General features: G+C 40.0%; 1 protein-coding gene across 3 annotated transcripts in view; it reads left to right on the top strand.

Moving 5' to 3' along the window:
- The window catches only part of LOC144601950 (receptor-type tyrosine-protein phosphatase gamma-like), a 494,425-nt gene that overhangs the window by 203,791 nt on the left and 268,575 nt on the right, over nucleotides 1-22,059 (top strand). For all 3 annotated transcript variants that reach the window (XM_078414576.1, XM_078414575.1, XM_078414577.1), the window contains exon 3: nucleotides 17,329-17,508. In XM_078414576.1, coding sequence (XP_078270702.1) covers nucleotides 17,329-17,508 — 180 coding nt within the window. The remainder of the gene's footprint in view (nucleotides 1-17,328; nucleotides 17,509-22,059) is intronic.

Below are 22,059 nucleotides of genomic sequence, written 5' to 3'. Positions count from 1 at the left end.
TTCGAGCCAGCACCACCATTCAAAGTGATCATGTCTGATCATTCTCAATCAAAGACGTACAGGTATGTAGGTTAATTGGCTGGGTAAATGTAAAAATTGTCCCTAGTGGGTGTAGGATAGTGTTAATGTACGGGGATCGCTGGGCGGCACGGACTTGGAGGGCCGAAAAGGCCTGTTTCCGGCTGTATATATATGATATGATATGATATGATAGTACCCCGTTCCTTCCTTCTCCCCATACCCCCTGACTCTGCTATTCTTAAGAGCTCTATCTAGCTCTCTCTTGAAAGCATCCAGAGAATTGGCCTCCACTGCCTTCTGAGGCAGAGAATTCCACAGATTTACAACTCTGACTGAAATTTTTTTTCCTCATCTCCGTTCTAAATGGCCTACCTCTTATTCTTAAACTGTGGCCCCTGGTTCTGGACTCCCCCAACATTGGGAACATTTTTCCTGCCTCCAACGAGTCGAATCCCTTAATAATCTTATATGTTTCAATAAGATCCCCTCTCATCCTTCTAAATTCCAGTGTATACAAGCCTAGTCGCTCCAGTCTTTCAACATATGACAGTCCCGCCATTCCGGGAATTAACCTAGTAAACCTACGCTGCACACCCTCAATAGCAAGAATGTCCTTCCTCAAATTTGGAGACCAAAACTGCACACAGTACTCCAGGTGCGGTCTTACTAGGGCCCTGTACAACTGCAGAAGGATCTCTTGGCTCCTATACTCAACTCCTCGTCATAAAGGCCAACATGCCATTAGCTTTCTTCACTGCCTGCTGTACCTGCATGCTAACATTCAGTGACTGATGAACGAGGGCACCCAGATCTCTTTGTGCTTCCCCATTTCCTAACTTGACACCATTCAGATAATAATCTACCTTCCTGTTCTTAATGGATATCCTCACATTTATCCACATTAAACTGCATCTGCCATGCATCTGCCCACTCATACAACCTGTCCAAGTCACCCTGCATCCTCATAGCTTCCTCCTCCCAGTTCACACTACCACCCAGCTTTGTGTCATCCGCAAATTTGCTAATGTTACTTTTAATCTCTTCATCTAAGTCATTAATGTATATTGTAAATAGCTCTGGTCGGAGCATTGAGCCTTGCGGTACCCCACTAGTTACTGCCTGCCATTCTGAAAGGGACCCGTTAATCCCTACTCTTTGTTTCCTGTCTGCCAACCAATTTTCTATCCAAGTCAGTACCCTACCCCCAATATCATGTGCTCTAATTTTGCCCACTATCGTCCTATGTGGGATATTATTGAAGGCTTTCTGAAAGTCAAGGTACACTACATCCACCAGTTCTCCCCTGTCCATTTTCCTAATTACATCCTCCAAAAATTCCAGAAGATTAGTCAAGCATGATTTCCTCTTCGTAAATCCATGCTGACTCGGAATGATCCTGTTACTGCTATCCAAATGTTCCGCAATCTCTTCTTTTATAATTGACTTCAGCATCGTCCCCACCACTGATGTCAGACTAACTGGTCTACACTGCAAGGGCCAGGAGGCGAGCGGGCAAGATCATCTCTGACCCCTCTCACTCTGGCCACAAACTCTTCGAAGCACTTCCCTCTGGAAGGCGACTCCGGACTGTCAAAGCAGCCACAGCCAGTCATAAAAACAGCTTTTTTTCCATGAGTGATAGTTCCACTCAATAACCAAAGTCTGTAGTCTCTTTTTTGCTCTGGTTTATTTTCACCCAGATGTTTAGACCGTAATGGTGTATCCTTATTGTTGTGATGTGTTTATGCTTTATTCTTAATTGTTAACTGTATGTTTGTGTTGTCATTTGTGAGCGGAGCGCCAAGGCACATTCCTTGTTTATGCATACTTGGCCAATAAACTTATTCATTCATTCATTCATTCATTTTCCCGTTTCCTCTCTCCCTCCTTTCTTAAAAAGTGGGATAACATTAGCTACCCCCCAATCCACAGGAACTGATCCTGAATAATATAATATAATAATAATAATAATATAATATATCTTTATTGTCATTGTACAGGGTACAACGAGATTGGGAATGCGCCTCCCATACGATGCAATAAATTAATTAGCTAGTCAGTATTAATTTAAACAACCCAATGAAACAAATTAGAACAGTTTTAAACAGAATAAAGTGCAAGTAGGTCTGTGCCGGTTCACTGTGCGATGTGACCATCCGGCTCAGCAGGACCGGTTCATAGCAGCTATGGCCCTGGGGATGAAGCTGTTTCTGAGTCTGGAGGTGCGGGCGTAGAAGGCCATGTATCGTCTGCCCGATGGTAGAAGTTCGAACAGACTGTTGCAGGGGTGTGAAGAGTGTTTGTGGATGCTGATGGCTTTTCTGAGGCATTGTGTGTTGTAGATGCTCTCCAAGGCTGGTAGCTGTGTTCCGATAGTCCTCTGAGCTCTATGGACTACCCACTGAAGAGCTTTCCTCTCTGCCACCGTGCAGCTGAGATACCACACAGGGATGCCATGTGTTAGGATGCTCTCTATGGTGCAGCGGTAGAAGGTCGTCAGCAGCTGTTGGGGTAGACCAATCTATAGAACATCGCAAAATGATCCCAATGCATCCACGATTTCTAGAGCCACTTTGTTAAGTGCCCTGGGATGCAGACCATCAGGCCCTGGGGATTTATCAGCCTTCAGTCCCATCGGTCTACCCAACACCATTTCCTGCTTAATGTGAATTTCCTTCAGTTCCTCCGTTACCCTAGGATCTCTGTTCACTAGTACATCTGGGAGATTATTTGTGTCTTCCTTAGTGAAGACAGATCCAAAGTACCTGTTCAACTCATCTGTCATTTCCTTGTTCCCCATAATAAATTCACCTGCATCTGTCTTCAAGGGACCCACATTTGTCTTAACTATTTTTTCATCTTCACATACCTAAAGAAGTTTTTACTATCTTCCTTTATCTTCTTGGCTAGCTTATCTTCATATCTCATCTTTTCTCCCCGTATTGCCTTTTTAGTTATCTTCTGGTGCTCTTTAAAAGAGTCCCAATCCTCTGGCTTCCTGCTCATCTTTGCTATGTGATACTTCCACTCTTTTATTTTTATACTATACTTGACTTCCCTTGTCAGCCACGGTCGTCTCTGACTCCCCATAGAATCTTTCTTCCTCTTTGGAATGAACTGATCCTGCACCTTCTGTATTATTCCCAGAAATACCTGCCAATGTTGTTCCACTGTCTTCCCTGCTAGGGTCTCTTTCCAGTCAACTCTGACCAGCTCCTCTCTTATGCCTCCATAGTCCCCCTTGCTCAACTGCAAAACTGACACTTCCGATTTTCCCTTCTCCCTCTCAAATTGTAGATTAAAACTGAAATAACATATTATTTCAACCTGCCAGTGGAAGTAAGCAAAAATACATCTACAAGGTCTAAAACCAAGCAAAGGAAATTTGGTAATGTTCACAGCTGCTATCTTCCTGTTCTGTTAAATCTGTAATTAAAATGCTTTGAGATACTTTGGAAATTCTGATCTATGTTATTAACATCAGAATTTCCAAAGTATCTCAAAGCATTTTAACTTATCATGGATAAAACAAGACACAAAGGGCTGGAGAATCTCGGTGGGTCAGGCAGCTTTTCTGGAGAGTGTGGATAGGTGACGTTTTGTGTCAGGGTCCTTTGTAGACTTGAAGAAAGGTCAAGGCCCGAAATGGGTAGAGGCTGCGGTGGAGATGAAAACCCTCATTGCAGTTAAAAATAAATCCAGGATGAGCGTTTGGAGTTCCTAAACCGACAAGAGTATGGTTCAAGAACTGGAATGTTGAACAACCCTAAAAAGCTCACCAACCAGTCCAACATGTTTTGACAGTCAAAAACATCCTATCGTGACATTGATGACTTCAAAGGTGATGAGACATTTTAAAATATTTCTCATATTAAGACACATGTTTAAAATTAATACAATTGAAATAATCATCTATTAAAAATCATATTCAAAATTAAGTTTTCAAAAAGCCTTAAAACAAACCAAAATATAATTGTCTCCTATTACGAAGTCGAAAAATCCTCATTGAAATGACTAATTTCCATGCTCCAAACCTATCCACAAATTGCAAGCCCAGGGTTGTCACTAAGGTATTTTTCATCTGCCTATTTACAGACTCTCTCCACTGCTTGCCATGAGCACACTCACCCTGGGTCTCCTGTACAAACTACTTCAGCATAATTAGTGCGCTACTTGCAGTGGAAAAAGTCAGACTTGCAGCCCAGTGTAAGTATAATGGATGGCGACCAGTATTCAGTTGCTGCTCGCCATTAATTGTGGATGCGTACTTGCATAGGTGAAAGGCCCAGGGCAATGGACTGATTTAAATAGTGAAATGCATTAAAGCTAGTGTTAGCTAATGTATTTTAATTTGGCTGTCTTTTTGGAGAACTCCTACTGACTTTCTAGCTTGGGTGACTGGCATTCTCACTTCTTCATGTTTCAGATGAAGCGTGTGTGATTCTGTTCTTTGGAAATATAATGTAACCAGGAACGGATGAGAACATTACAGCGTGACATGGATGTAAAATTTAATAATCTGTCATATTAGCTTATTAATTATTATCCATTGGCTTGGATACCAGCCCATTGACTGGATGTGAATATACTCGTAGTTTTATAGCTTCCTTTTGTTTCATTTTATATATATAAATATATTAAAGATAATATATCATACATATTATATATGTGTTATACAAATGCATTTATATTAAAAAAATCTTTAAACAAAGCTTGGCTTAAAAAGATTTACAACTTTTATGTTAATTGAGATCAGCAGAATAATTCTAACACTCTGTATCGAACTACAAATCTAAATCTGTGACTCATAAGTAAGAAGTCCCTGGAGTAAATGTTGGAAGGAAAGTCTTCTCAAACCGACAGAGTGCAAATCCCTGTTATACTGTAGTATGGATTTGTATTTGCTTTGCTAGTGATTGATCCAACTTCTGCTGGTGTAAACTCTGCACATCCCTCCGAGTGAATTGAGTGATTCATAAAACAATCAGACATGCTCTTTTGAAATACATGTAGTCATCAAAAGGGGGTTAGATGAGAATGTTCAAGTTATTTAATCCATAATTGACTTGGGGTTAGGATTTGTGTTATCTTTCAGGACAGCAGATCCTGTGGTTGAATTTGAGTCCATCTGAACAATGAGGAAATTGTAATGGTTTGCATATTTGGAAATTATGTACAGAGCGGCGAAAAAGTAACTTCCTGTTAAGAAGCATTTCAATTGATTCCAAACTGACCTTGCATCTAAAAATTCTGGAACTCTTAAAAAAGTATGCTTACTGAACTGCACTTGTATCTCACGGTGACAAATTGATCTGTCGTGGACCAACCACATTGAAGCTACAGCCAAGAAGACACACTAATGCCTCTACGTCCTCAGGAGACTGAGAAAATTCAGTGAGTCTCCAATGACTCATACAAACTTCTACAGATGCACCATAGAAAACATACTATTGTGTTGCATCACAGCTCGGTTGAGAACAACTCAGTCCAAGACCGCAAGAATTGCAGCGAGTTGTGGATGTAGCCCAGTCCATCACTGGGATGGACCAAGCTCCCCGTTATCACATTTATTTATGCATTACACAGCCTCTAAAAAGCAGCCAACTTAATCAAGACTTGCCTCACTCCGATTATTTCTTCACCTCCCCACTCTCATCGGGCAGGAGATGCAGAAGCTTGAAAGCACACACTACCAGACCCGGGAACAGCTTCTTTCCCTCTGTTGTCAGGCTTTTGAACTGTCCATCTATTAGCTCGGGTACTGTCCGATTCACCTCTACTGCATTGCAGACATTGGGCTTTGTCTATGGAACTGGTACATTACAGTACTGAGAACTATATTTTGTGCTCTGGGCCTTCTTGTTTACGTATTGTACCTGAATTTGGCTTGGTTGTACTTTTGTATAATCGGATCTGATCTGATTGGATAGCATGCAAAACAAACCTTTTCACTGTACTTTATTACATGTGACAATTATGTATCTAAATCTAAACCTACAACCCTCCAGTGACTTCTTTGTGTAGCCTAAACAGTCTATCACAGGAGGAGCTTCACACGGCTGACCTCCTTCACCTTTTGTTGTTGCTGTGAGGCAAGAATCCTCAGCTCAATTGCTGTTGGCATAATAGGTTCAAAAGGAATGATAAAATATTGTTCTCACATCTAACTGCAGCAGGAGCTATGTCTGCACGATTGTAGGGAGTACAGGATTAGATGTAACAGCAGTGCTTTAAGCAATCAAATAATCTTGTCTTCTTTCAGCCCAATAGTGCATACATGATGAACCACTACCTCAGGGTTATAAACCACAAGAAATCCACTCTTGTTAAGCAGAAATTTAAAATTGTACCATGTTCTTCAGAGATATCTGCTTTGATGTAATGATCTCTTGATGTTTTGCACGTCTGATAGCCATGATGTATAAGATGTGTAACGGTTGCAGTTGTGGTGCCAGTTTAATGTTAGATACTTGCATTGCAGTGCTGGATGGAAGTTCACAATTTTGTCTTCAGTACTGTGAAGGAACATCTAGCCCATGTCAGGTCGTCCTCGAAGATTGAAAGGAGAATCTGCTTGTAGCTTTAATTGTAACTTGCTTGTTTGTTATTTAATCGTTAGATTTTCTAAAAACATGGGATACAGGCTGCTTATTCACGAGAAATATGCCATTCTGACATTCAGTAGGTGGTAGAAGAATAAGAACATTTCCAATTCCCAGGAATACTGTGAAGATCAGTTGGCAGTGGGCAAACTATAATGACTGAACCACATTTCATCACAGACATTGCACACTTTTAAGGCGAGGAGGACATACAATCAGGTTGTGCAGTTGTTTCAGATTGGAGAGATTTTCAATTTTTGTCATTGACAAAACTCAAAAAAAGACCAGTTTTAAGATAATTTATATTCTTTTGATCACTTTAGAATTGGTACATACTTTTCCATCTTCTTGTAAAACCTACTTGGCAATTGCAACCAGAAAGAAAATTATATATGGAAAGATTTGATTTAACATTTGACATTTAATAGCAATGCTCCAAAACACAATTGTACTTCTAAAGCAACAAAATAATTTGGAGACATTTGTCAAACATTTGTTGGTCTCTATTGATATTTTAAGTCACCCTTGGTTCCACTGTTGTACTTACTTAAAGATTCCATTTTGCTTAAATTTAACTACATATGAATTTAACTTGCTGATGACCACAAGAGTTTAATTCATTGCTGAACTCGCTGTGGTCTTCAATCTCCTGTCGAATAATCTGATGCAAAAGAGCTTGGCATAAGAAAACAGGAAAACACGCAACAAGGATCGGTGCTTCTCGAGATTTATTTTACCAGTTTTGATCATTTAAATAACAATCTTGGCTTGAGCAAATGTCACGAGCAAATTTTATTATTCCAATGCATACTGCAATATCTACATTCTTAAACTATATTACTGTCATAAATACATTCATCTTGGCTTCCCAATTCTCCCTGTTCCTAATTGCTTCATGCTGCCTACCCATGCAGGAACAAGGCTTGCATGAGCACTAGGGAAGGTGCAGATCATCAGATAGTGACTTGTGGGGCAGTAATTTAAATAGTTTCAACACCATCAGCTTACAACCAAGGGAAGACATTCTGTTCTGACAACGCACTTAAAGCCATTTTGTTGATATTTATTCTTTACAGGGCTGACATTGACCAATGAGAATATTTATAGGAATGAAAGGGTGTTCTGTAGTTAAGAGGCAATGCAACGCTTCCATTTGCTCCATTTTGCTGCTGTTTATTTTTTTTCAGAATCGTGTGCTTTAATCTATAATGGATTGTAATTACTGATGATCAACTACACCATTTAAAAAATGCTCATTTACTCTTATGAAACCAGAAATTCTTATCATCAAAAACGAGATGACCATTCTGCTCAATACTTTTGAGTGTGCTCTTCCCTTTCAGGGACAATATATTCTAATACTTGATATTCCTTTACCTCTTTTCATAGATTGTCACAACATTTATTCAAATCTCTGTTAAATTATTCTATTTTCTGAGCCATGGTAAATCTGTGCGGAAAGAGATCTATGTTCCAGTTAGCAGCATAGGAACCAAAAACTCTTACCTTTCATTTTCATTCTTTTTGCATTCCACAATCAAACATTAATTCAATCAAACACAAATCTTCAATTAAAAAAATCAACAGTAAGTCGCTTCCTTCCTCCAAATTATTTTATATATATTAATGTTTAACACTCCAATATTTATAAATTTTCTACAGAACTATGGTTGCAATTGTATAATTATTGTATCATTTTCATACATGGAACATCCTTCCTATAATACAATGTGTTGTGGTAAACGTGCAACTCAAGTTTGTGAAGTTGAAACGTTAAAGGTTTATGTGCAGGAAACATTTCTCTCCGTATTGACATCACTCAAATTAACAAGTCGTCGTAGCAATTTGAATATATCTCTAATGGTGTAAAACATAAGCTTTTTCACAGTTGTCCACAGATGGCTGTTAAATTTGTCATGTTGTTTCCAGCAAATGACCCACTCCTCATCTCCAGACATCAATAATAATTTCTACCCGCTGTTATTCTCCTGTACCTTTTACAGGTCTTTTCCCTCTGTCCTTTTCATAACCTGTTTAGGTCTAACACTTTTAATGCCTTATGTCTGTAACACTGTGATTCTCCCATGATCATAATTATTGATTGTCTTAAAAGTAACCATCATCAACTGACATTTTATCTTTTCATTTACAAGTTACAAAACTTACAAGATTTCAATGATGGCCAAATTTGTTGGCAATTTCTATTCCACTATCCATAAGCCTGTAATCCACTTCAAAGATCTGCATTGCCTAAAAGTACAGGAAAACATTAATAATCTGCTAACTGACTGGAAATCCCAATGTATCTAGATCTGACTTGCCAGGTGACATTTCCTATGCATTAGGGTTCCATTTGCCGCATTTCCTTCAAACTTTCTGTTCCTGCTCTCCCTTCTAACTCACAGTGGCCCTAGTTTCCCAACTATTTTAGATTTTAGAGATACGCTGCAGAAACAGGTCTTTCAGCCCACCGATTCAGCTCCGACCAGTAATCACCCCATAAACTAGCACAATCCTACACACTAGGGACAATTTTATCGCGGCAAACTTGTACGTTTTTGGAGTTTAGGAGGAAACCGGAACACACGGAGAAAACCCACACGGTCACAGGGAGTATATACAAACTCCGTACAAACAGCATCAATAGTCACAATTGAACCTAGGTCTCTGGCGCTGGAAGGCAGCAACTCTACCGCTGCACCACTGTGCCCCCCCTGAATATAAAGCAATATCAATAACAATTACTTAATTATGAGCTTGTATAGTTATGTTACCTGGTGGATGAGTTACCCCATGGTGCTGCAGGCAGCTTATTTTTTTAAAAGCTTACATTCATTCACATTGTACCTTTCGATTATGTTGCGTTATCCCAAAGCACTCTGAGACAATGGAGTACTTTGTAGTCACAGTTGTCACAAGTAGTCACAGTTGCGAAGTAGGAAACACAACCATCAATCTAATCGCAACAGGTTCCCACAAATAGCAATCGTAGAATAACCAAATAATATATACTTTTAGCAGTGTCGATTGAGGAATAAATATTGCCCTTATCTCCAGTGCTGTCCCTCATATGATCTTTTGTATCCATATGAAAATGCAGGGGATATATTGTAAAGCAAAAAAACACCAGATGTAAGTTTGAACTAAAAACAAAAATGCCAGAGATAGTCAGTAGTTGGGCAACATCTGCGGAGAGAGGAAAAGATAAGGATTCAGATGAATATTCTTTGGACAAATTAAAAGAGGTATTAAAGTCGTCATTTCTAATAGTCCAGCAGCCTCTCTACTGCACTGGAGTGCCTAACTCAATTTTTTTTCCCACCCAAATATCTTGAATGGAATTTTCTTAAGAGGTGGAATTCATTGCTCGCACATTGAGGGTGATTTTTTTTCAGAATATTGAAACCAAAAGCCAATGAACTGAAGGTGACCATCAGCAAACAGTTTGTTGTACAACAAGCAATGTTAATGTAGTCAGTAAATAGAATCTATTTAAGGAGAGGGAAAAACCAAAGTGTGGGTGTCTTCTTCCATTAATAACTGGGTAATTCTCTGGCAATTTGCAGTGACATTTGCAGTTAAATTATGTGCATAAAATCAGTCATTTATTTCAGGGTGATCTGAGAATCTTGATTGACTGGGAGATTATCAAATCATCTCCACTCAGGTGGACTGCAACAATGCTTTAAACTAATATGTACTTTATGGGTATAACATTTTGACATACCTTGAAGCCTCTCGAAAGGGGAGATTATGCAGGTATTTAGTTTATTCTAATACTAAAAGAATCTCAGAATCATATGTGTAGGAAAGAACTGCAGATGCTTGTTTAAATCGAAGGTAGACACAAAATGCTGGAGTAACTCAGAGGCACAGGCAGCATCTCTGGGGAGAAGGAATGGGTGACATTTCGGGTCGAGACCCTAAGAAGGGTCCCACTGAGTTACTCCAGCATTTTGTGTCTAATCTCAGAATCATCTTCTGTCTCTTCCTCTATTTTTACTAATACTCAACCGATTGAAGCTCTCAACGTGCCCCCTCAATGCATATTAATGCAGGCTTCAGAAAAGTGGCATTTAAGCATATCTAGTCATTTGTACCCCCATACAAGTGAGCTAACAATAAGATAGATTAATAACATAAGCTCATGATTACTGGCATTTCCGGTGAATCTATGTTAATATAGTTCATATAATTTAAAAATCAGCCTTAAGACTGAACAGATAATTATCCATAATTTCTATAATTTTCCTCTATTTACCAGTGTGTGCATTGAGGAGTTGTTTTCATTTTCTTATCTCCTTCAATGCAGAAAAACAAAAAGTCGATATGTCTATCTTCGGTTTAAATCAGCATCTGCAGTTCCTTCCAAAGTATTACCCATACACTAGTTGTACCCTATACACTAGGGACAATTTACAGAAGCCAATTAGCCTACAAATCTGCATGCCTTTGGAATGTGGGAGGAAATCGGAGCACCTGGAGAAAACACACATGGTCACAGGGAAAACATACAAACTCCGTACAGACAGCACCCGTAGTCAGGATTGAACTCGGGTCTCTGGCGCTGTGAGGCAGCAACTCTACCGCTGCGCCACCGTGCTGCCCACTGAAATGCTATTGAAATGCATGTTTAGAGTTGACGGATTAAATTGGACAAGCTTCTGACATTGTTCTTCCCATGTGAGCGAAACCACCAAAATATTATGGCTTGTATATATATTATTTGGGAATTTTAGGGGTTTAAAAAAAAAAGTTTCCTCATTCAATTTTAAGACGCATTAGCCAAAAGTGAATAATTTCATAATTTTAATTTGTATTCGGAAACAAGGATGAAATGCTATTTATTTTTTAAAATCGGCCAAGCATAGTGCATTTGGGATAAAATAATAATGGGTTGAGTGTTTTTTCCCCTGAAAGGCACATTATTAATTTATAGGGGAGAAGTTTCATTTCAGTTATTTGATGAAGTCTTGTACTTTAAAGAAACTTAAAATGAAGGCCCTTGCCCACGAATTTAATAAAATCAGAAAGCTATTAACTAGGTTGGTACGTATAAGACCGCGGAAGATCGTTTCTTGGTTCAGTGTTTCATTCGGGCATGAGGGGGCGGGAGTGTTGACCAAAAAGCCATGCCAAATAATTAATTAATAGGAAGAGTTATGATATAATTATCACTCGGAGATGATTGAATTTGGTGATGACTGTGGCAGTGAGTTTCTGCATGCGACGTAAATATTCCTTTGCAGTTATTAATGTTTAATTATAAGACTAATAATTAGTAATAATAATTACTAATAATTAATAATCCCTTACTGTTTGTAATCTACATAAATGATCTGGATGTCAACGTACAGGGCATGATCAGCAAGTTTGCAGATGACACAAAGGTAGGGGGGGGTGGTGAATAGCGAGGAAGGGATCTGCAAGCTACAGGAAGATATAGATGAGATGGTCAGATGGGCGGAGCAGTGGCAGATGGAATTTAATCCTGAAAAGTGCGAGGTGATGCACTTTGGCAGAAATAACTTGGAGAGGGAGTACACCATGAATGGAAGGACCCTAGGGAAGACAGGAGTACAGAGGGGCCTTGGAGTACTGGTACACAAGTCCTTGAAGGCAGCAGGACAGGTGGACAGGGTGGTCAAAAAGGCATATGGGTTACTGGCCTTCATTAGCCGGGGCATCGAATATAAAAGTAGGGGGGTAATGATGGAACTGTACAGAACACTGGTGAGGCCACAGCTGGAGTATTGTGTACAGTTCTGGTCACCACATTATAGAAAGGATGTGATAGCTTTGGAGAGGGTGCAGAGGAGATTCACCAGGATGCTGCCAGGGATGAAGGGCCTCGGCTATGAGGAGAGACTGAGCAGACTGGGGTTGTTTTCCCTGGAGCAGAGAAGGCTGAGAGGGGACATGATCGAGGTGTACAAGATCATGAGGGGCATAGATAAGGTAGATGGCGGGGAACTTCTTCCACTGGTGGAAGGTTCAACAACGAGGGGACATAGATACAAGGTAAGGGGAGGGAGGTTTCGGGGGGATGTGAGAAAGAACTTTTTCACCCAGAGGGTGGTTGGAGTCTGGAACTCACTGCCTGGGGTGGTGGTGGAGGCGGGAACACTCACAACGTTTAAGAGGCATTTGGATGGGCACTTGAAATGCTACAACATTCAGGGCTACGGCCCAAATGCGGGAAAATGGGATTAAAATTAGACTGTGTTTGGTAACGGGCGGCACGGACACGATGGGCCGAAGGGCCTCTTTCTGTGCTGTAGGACTCTATGACTATGACTCTATATGTGCTTCATCCTTAAATAAGTAGACACAAGCCATAAAGGCATCTTTGGATCATCCTTTTGCCTAAAGTCATAATATTTATCTGTGTTTGACCTCCTCTTTAATAGATGTTGAGATTGGGATTGAGCCTTTAATCGGGTGTTTGGACGGGAAGATAATACGGTTGGTTAAGAATCTCACAAAGCGCAATGCATAAAACACTTAAACGATAACTTTTTTATATTGCACGACTCTTGTTTTGTAAGCCGGCTACAGTGGTAGTGCAGAGGTCTGAAGATGTTGACTGCTGGCAGGAGAAGCTGTCTCTGCAGCAGCACCTTCATTGTATGTTGCCTGTGATGTCTGTAAAATAATTAGAATCTATCCTAGTTTCAATTTGCCGGGGTGAAATTGGACTTTGGAAAACCACAAAATGTGCAACAGAAAATCGGCAGCATAGTTTACACCTGATTCTATTTTCTTTGCTGTTGGTTTCATCGGAGAAGAAAATCCATCAAGGTGTAAAATAGGATACTGATTCATTGCTGTCTGTTTGCTATTGTCAGAGTTCAATTTCACCTCAACAATTTAACACATTTTGGCACACATTATAAATTTTAAATAGCACATGACTGCTTTGAATTTATAGTCAACTGGAGTTCATTTATAACTCTCCACCTCAATGTCTTATCTTATCATCTTATCATAATTCTGCTTCGTGTTATTTATATTTCGCCAGTCATTCTTCAGACATAAGATGGGTGCGTAATTGAGTGTTACCGCACTTAAAGATCAGCTTTTAATGGATTTTGGTTATGCATCTGTTTTTGGATCAGCATCATTGAACCTAGAATTGGGTTTTCTCTATTTATGGAGAGGTAATCAAGAAGCTTTGGTGACTCGAGTGCTCAAACATTATTCAGAATCATAATAGTCCAAAATTCCCACTGGAAAACTGGCAGTTCATCATGGAACTTTCATACCACTGAACACTACAGTCATTCCAAGTGGGATTTAAATCTCAAATGCTCATGAGTCCAGTGGGGCCCTAGTTACACTTGGCCATTTGCCCAGAGCTGTAGATTTGGCAACTTCATTCATTTTAAACAAGAGCAATGTGGGTGTGGTATATAAGTTTCACCGTGCACTATACATTCTCTGTTTTGTAGTTTCAAACTTGCCATACAGAGGGAAATATTCCAATTATTATTATTTATGAAAGATTTTGCATCAACAAGTAACTGAATCATTTGATGCTTCAGAAGACAATTTAATTTCAAATTTGTATTAAAAGATCAGTCCCAATCAAATTCTCACCATAATGAATACAGAAGGGGAAGTGCTGGTACATTAGATCCGCTGATGTTCAATTTTGTTTCGCTGAATCCCACCAGCCTTGCTTACATTTTCACAATAGGACACTGAAGCCAGTTTCCACTGTCTGTATTATTGAAGGATCTGGACCAAATCATTCGTCCTTCAGGTACACTTCCGAGGTGTTAAATGAAGAATAAGCACATAAAATTTTCGTGAAAAATAAATACTTGTGAAACTTATGAGCAAGGAAATGAGAAAATGATAACATGACGCACAGAAAAAAAAACCTGATCAAGAGAGATTAGGCCTTTTCAGCCGCATAATTCATTTCATTCCCAGTGAGAGGTCAAGGAAAGAGTTTTCACATCGAGGCCCTGTTTCCACCAATCTTTACACCACCACGCACAAGAAACACAAGATGCAATTGTATGCAGATGCCGAGAAGTGTGTTCAGCTCTGGTTGAACAATTTCTAATCTTGTGATGTGGACTCGATAAGAAGATTCCCAGCGATAAACTATTATGTGGGATATAATGTGCAATCAATTAGCACAAGTTTTTTGCTGCAAATTTCCTCCAAATATTTAGATAAGTATATCCAAAATCCACCAAGATTTTGGACAATAATCTACATCCATCAGTCCTGACCTGAAACCTCTTCTGACCATTCCCTCCACAGATGCTGCCTGGCCTGCTGAGCTCCTCCAGCTCTTTGTGTTTTGCTCAATCTGCGTAATATGTCTTGCACATTCTGACTGCACGTATAGCTTCATTGGATCAACATTTATTATCTGTTGGTCGAGCCCAAGTACATTATTAGACAATAATTATTGAAGAAATAGGTTTTTTGCACTTGCAAAAATTGACATTCATTTAATTTTAAAAGTGAGATTTAAAAAAATATATATTTCTAATATTTTGCAAGTAAAATTAATTTCCCATTAAGAAGTCTGGAATTGAACATAGAATAGTATGGAATAAAGAACAAGTCCTTTGGCCCACCATGTCTGTGTCGAGCATGATATTGTTAAACTAATCTCATATGCCTGCACATAATCCATATCCTTCCATTTTCTCCATATCCACCTACCTATCCAAAAGCCTCTTAAACGCCACTGTCATATGCCGCCACCACCACCTTTGGCAGCATATTTCAGGCACACAGCACTTCCTGTGTAAACTTGCCCAGCGCATCTCCTTTTGCATTGCCCCGCTCACCTTGAAGTCATGCCCTCTAGCCTTGACATTTCTACCCTGGGAAAATTATTTATCTTTTAGACAGTTTATCCTTTCTCTGCCTCTCATACTTCTATCAGAGCTCCTCTCAGTGTTCAACCCTCCAGCCAAAGCAATCCAAGTTTGGTCAACTTCTCCTTGCAGCTGATACCCTCTAATACAGGCAGCATTCTCTTCTGCACTCTCTCTGTAATCGGACAACCAGAACTGCACGCATTGCTCCAGTTGCTTTTCAGAAATATACCTATTTATTTCCAAACATGTTCCTGTGTTGCCAGGAAAGGGAGTTGAATACTGTTTTGGAAAACATCTAACAACACAGGCAGAATGATCAGTTAAAATCATTGTAAAATATATAAGCAGAGATATTTATGTTAAATATCACATTAGAACTCAATTATGAATTCTGCCTCGTATTCTTGATTGTGTGTTTTCTGGTCTAAAAACTGGCTCGTCTTGCTTTTACAGTTTCTATGGAAACTTTGTATACTTGTCAAAAGCAGAAACACTTGTGAAGTATGTACTTGAAAGTAAATGAAGTTGTCGTACAAGATGGTACGAGTAGCTGTGTGGTCTGGGTACCAGGGACCACTCGCTGACTTGCTTTGAGTGAACTTAATCTTGGTCTCTGATTTAAAATCCACTTCCATAAATTGCTTGTCAAGTTTCTCCAGAAGCACTCTTAGTTAGTTCATCTGTGAGATAGTTTTACTTTGGTTACTTCTCTAGATTGAAAAACTGGATGGATATTATAACTTCACAAATATTTTACTGCCACCATGACCTTTACTCTCTTCCTTTGGATTTCCTTTGGTGTAGATTGTGTAAACTAGGTGATTTCACTTGCATATAAGAATAATTATTGAGAACTTTTTTGGTTGAATTTCGTTTTTGTAGAAATTTTTAAAAATAATTAATTAGTGAATTCATGATTTCTCAAGGCAATCCCGATGTAACTTGTTTTAGTATTATTCTTTTAAGTGAATCCAATTCAGTTTTGTGCTTCATAGTATTTGTTGACCAATTTTTGAAGTTAGAAGGTTTATAGGAGCAGTACAATGGTGCAGCGATAGAGTTGCTGCTTTAGAGTGCCAGGTTCGATCCTGAATACGGGTGCTGTCTGTACGGAGTTTATACGTTCTCCCTGTGATTCCGTGGGTTTCCCCCGGATGCTCCGGTTGCCTCCCACATTCCAAAGACGCCAGGTGTGTAGGTTAATTTGCTTCTGTAAATTTTCCCTAGTGTGTAGGATAGATCTAATGGGTGATTGCTGGTCAGTGTGAAATCGATGGGCCGAAAGGCCTGTTTCCACACTGTATCTCTAGACTAAACAAAATGATTAAAATGAGCTCAGGAGCCAGTATGAGAGAGGTAAGCTGATTATTTTTCCAAAAACAGTGTGACTCTCTACATGTAGGAAAAAAACTGCAGATGCTGGTTAAAATCGAAGGTAGACACACAATGCTGGAGTAACTCAGTGGGTCATGCAGCATCTAGGGAGAGAAGGAATGGGTGACGTTTCGGGTCGAGACTCTTCTTCAGCCTGAAGAAGAGTCTCGACCCGAAATGTCACCCATTCCTTCTCTCCCGAGATGCTGCATGACCCGCTGAGTTACTCCAGCATTGTGTGATACTATACCTGTTTGGTATTTATTTTATACATGGACCACCTTTACTTATAACTTTCATTAACTGTACACTTACAAATAAAATATAAATTAAAACTTTACATGTCGATAAATCCAAATTAAAGTTAAAACTTTGGAAATTATGTCTCGTAATGGATAAGCATGGAGATTTTAATTTACAAGGACTAACACTGAATCTTAATATTCTACCTGCTGACACAGAATGCATTGCTTTCCCTCCAGGAACCTATGGACCGGAAAATTGGGCCACATCTTACAACAATTGCTCTGGTGTTAATCAATCCCCGATTGATATTGATGACCAGAATACCCATGAAAAAGATGACCTGCAGCAAATCCATCTTGAGGGTTTTGAAATTGAGTCCTCCAATAGGACCCGAATGAAGAACACTGGAAAGACAAGTAAGTTTGTTGTATAGGCAGCTAAATGTTTAACTGGGTATTTGAAACAATTAATGTTTACAAATATTTAATCTTCTTAGCATAGAAAGGTACAGCACAGGAACGGGCTATTCAGCCCACAATGTCTGTGCTGAACATGATATCAGGTTAAACTAACCTCTGCCTGCATGTGATCCATATCCCTCATTCCCTGCATATTCATGTGCCTAACTAAAAGTCTCTCAAACGCCACTATAATATATCTGCCTCCACCACCACCCCTGGCAGTGCATTCCAGGCATCTACCACTTTTAGTGTTTAAAAAAAAAACATGCCCCACAATCTCCTTGATATTTTAAAAGGCAAAAAGTGCTGGGGTGACTCAGTGGGTCAGGCAGCATCTCTGGAGAACATAGATCGACGACATTTCAGGTCGAGACCTTTCTTCAGACAGATCAATCTGAAGAAGGGCCTCGACCCAAAACATCACCCATTTCTGTTCTCCAGGGATTGCCGCCTCACCTGCTGAGTTACTCCAGCACTTTGTCTTTATTTGTATAAACCAGCATCTGCAGTTCTTTGTATATGTCTCAGATTTTGCTCTGATTTGCTGAATCTTGTTGGATCCAAGGATAAAGGAAATTAGTAGTAGGAAATTGAAACATCACAAAAGCATTACAAGTAGAATGATTTCCACTTGTAGAATTAAAACTTTGTTGTGTTGCACATTGGTTATTTTCAGTGCAGTGCAATCTCATTGAGCATTTGGATTGCTGACCCATTTTTGTTAAAAGGTGCTCATTGAACTAGTAGCAGTTCCAGTTGATATAGAACCAGACAATTTAGGACTGAAAACATGCATAAGCAACCATATTTTAAAATGATTCCTGTTAGTCACCTACTGCAGTGGTTCAAATGTTGATTTGGTGTTTTGCCAGTAACCACTATCCTCAGCAAATTGGGAACGTGGTTTGCTGATCTTAGATTATTTAGGCAAACAGCATGGAAACAGGTCCTTCTGCCCACCAAGTCCACACCAACCATCAATTATCCATTCATCATAGTTCTATGTTATCCCACTTTCTCATCAGCTCCGTACATATTAGGAGCAATTTATAAAGGCCAATTAACCACCAAACCCACACCTCTTCAGAATGTGGGGGAAAACCGGAGCAACTGGAGGAAACCGATACAATCACAGGGAGAACATGCAAACTCCGTACATATAGCTCCCGAGGTCAGGACCGAACCTGACCTCGGGACCATCATAAGGCAGCAGCTCCACCAGCTACCCAACTATCCTCCCCTAAGATGATGGCAAAATTGCTTTGCTGCTGCTAATGTGGCAAGCATGTATGTTACTAAAATTGGGATTTTGTCCCAATATTGCTAACTTGATTTCAGAGGAAAAGGACACTTTCCATGAGCTAAACTTTTCTCAAAGAAATTGAAATACCACCTTTACTCACCAGTTTATCAGTTCATTGGCATAGCATGCCTCTGGAATATCAATTATTGTTTCCCTGAACTGAAATTCTCATTTCCACAAGTAATTACTCAGGCTAAAATTGTGAGCTCAATTTATGTGTGAATGAGATAATTAAATAGATGTAGAACGTAAGCAGCAATGCTTGCATAATACAATACTGTTCGTTATTTTTAAGAAAAGGCTAAAAAATATATATTTATTGTCTCCTACTGACACAAACTCGCCATTACTCTATTTCTCTTAAAACAAATAGATATTTTCAACAGCAGCCAGGATCATTCTGAAATACTGGTAGGGCAGACTAACAAAATTAAAAAATATATATTTGGCTGGAATCATGCATCATTGATGATTCAATCATTGAAAATATTGGGGCTTACTGAATCTCCAGGTAGTTCTCCATTTTATCTCATCTTCCCATTCCCACACTGACCTTTATGCCCTAGGCCAATTGCAAATTTAATGAACAGCATTTAATGTTCCTTTTGGGTAGCTTACAGCACAACGGTATGAACACTGAATTCTCCCAATTTAAAGTATCTTTCAACCTGCTCTCTTTTTCCTTTCCCCCTCCACCCTCAGCCCTCATCAACCCTATTGTCTCACCCAGTTTTTTAATCTCTGGTCTTTGCCCAATCATCTCCCCTATAGTAACCCGCTCCACCCCCCACCTTCACCTTTACCCACATACTACCTGCCAGGCTTTATCCTGCACCACTTCTCTTCCAGCTTCCTCCTCCCGCCCCCTCCCCACACTCCCACCACCATTGTCTGAAGAATTGTCCCGAGCTGAAATGTTACCTACCCAAGTCCTCTAGTGATGCTGCCTGACCCGCAGTTACTCCAGCACATTGTGTCTTCTTTAATAGACAATAGACTGATTTTTGTAAATCAGTATCTGCAGTTCCTTGTTTCTACTTGTCGTGAGTGAGCACTGCCAGAACACTGCACTGCAGAAGTGGCTGCCAACCTCTTCTGCAGGGTTCTGACTACACCATCAACTGACACGCCATACAAACATCATAGAGTGAAGCTAAATGCTGCTCAATCAATCAGTGATCAGGAGTCCGATCTCCACCTCAACTCACCACTGATGATGGCCTGTATTGTTCCGCCTGACATAGTGTCACTCCGTTTGGAACAGGCCCTCTGGCCCAATTCGTCCTTACCGCCCAAGATGCCCCATCTAGGCTAGTCCTATTTTTCCATGTTTGGCCCGCATCCCTCAGGTTAGAGATGCAAGAAACTGCAGATGCTGGAATCTTGTGCAAAAAAAACTGCTGGAAGAACTCAGCGGGCCCAGCAACATTATGGAGATAATGAACAGACGTTGTATCAGGCTGGGAACATTTTTCAGACTTTCAACCACTCCCTCTAAACCTTTCCTATCCATGTACCTGTCCAAATAACTTTTAAAGGTTGTCATTGTACCTGCCTCAACTACTTCCTTTGGCAGCTCATTCCATATACCTGCCATCCTCTGTTTGGAAACGTTTGCCCTTCAGGTTCCTATTAAATCTGTCCCCTCTCTCCTTAACCTATACCCACTAGTTCTTCATTCCCCATTCTCTGGGACTTCTCATGATTTTATACATCTCTGCAAAATTACCCCTCAATCTCTTATTCCCTAGTCCTAACCTGCACAACTCTCCCGAAAGTTTAAGTCCTTGAGTCCCTTGCAACATCCTTATAAACTCTTTACATTTTATGCATCTTTCCTGTAGAAGGGTGACCATAAACTGAAACAATACTCCAAGTGTAGAATTACCAGCATCTTGTACAACCATAACATAATGTCCTAAACTTCTATACTCAGTTCCCTGACTGATGAAGGCCAGCATGCCGAAAACCACCTTCACCACTCTATCTACTTGTGATGCCACTTTCAGGAAACTATGTACTTGTACCACCAGATCCCTCTGTCGATCACACTCCGCAGGGGCCTAACATACTCTGTTTTATTTCAAGAGGGCTTGTATACAAAAACAGGGATGTAATGCTGAAGCTATATAAGGCGCTGGTAAAGCGGTATTTGGAATATTGTGAGCAGTTTTGGGCATCATATCTGAGGAAAGATGTGGAGAGACTCCAGAGGAGGTTTTCAAGAATGATCCCAGGAATGAGTAGGTTATCCGATGATGAGCATTTGTCGGCACTGGGCGTGTACTTGCTGGAGTTGAGAAGAATGAGGGGGACCTCATTGAAACATACAGAATAGTGAAAGGCTTGGATAGGGAGTGGATGTGGAGAGGATGTTTCCACTAGTCGCTCCAGTCTTTCAACATATGACAGTCCCGCCATTCTGGGAATTAACCTAGTAAACCTACGCTGCACACCCTCAATAGCAAGAATGTCCTTCCTCAAATTTGGAGACCAAAACTGCACACAGTACTCCAGGTGCGGTCTCACCAGGGCCCGGTACAACTGTAGAAGGACCTCTTTGGTCGAGAGCCTTCTTCAGACTACAAGATTGAAGATCTATGAGATGCATACAATAGAGGGAATAAAGTCTTCATCAGTCCATCAAAATTGTTGCACAACCCTTCAGGAATCCATATAGACCATGCACAATGTGGCCATCTGCTGCACAAAAGGAAGGTGCCTCAATGAGCCTTTGTGTAATTGTGGCACAGTCGCAAACCATGGAACACATCACTTCAACCTTTGGAGTAGGCACCTTATTTGTTCATCTGACAATGCAAGAGGCATTGTCTGGATTGAGAGTCTATATATTTAAGTGTAAAGTTATTAATGTCATACAAAAGAAAGAAAGAAATGGCAGAAAACAGGCAGATAGCTACCAAGATTTCACCTGTTCATTTTTATAACTGTAGCATATAAATTGTGCTTCCATTCTTATTTGACAAGCCATCAGGAGAGTATCAACTCAGACCTAGAAAACACGTACATTTATTTCACAAGGGCACAGTTTGGGAAGAAAAGGCTTTTTTATGGGTATAAAAAATTGATAAAAATGGGGAGGGAGCCATTATTCTATTTATCAAGTGGTTATGTCAAGGCGTTCAAAATAATCTTCACAAAGATCGACATCGGTACCAGGAGGGATTTTTTTTTTAAGTCCA

The sequence above is a fragment of the Rhinoraja longicauda genome, chromosome 17, assembly GCF_053455715.1.
Source record: "Rhinoraja longicauda isolate Sanriku21f chromosome 17, sRhiLon1.1, whole genome shotgun sequence".
Taxonomy (NCBI): Eukaryota; Metazoa; Chordata; class Chondrichthyes; order Rajiformes; family Arhynchobatidae; genus Rhinoraja; species Rhinoraja longicauda.
Note: the sequence above shows the minus strand (reverse complement) of the source record. Positions and strands in the feature narration are given on the sequence as shown.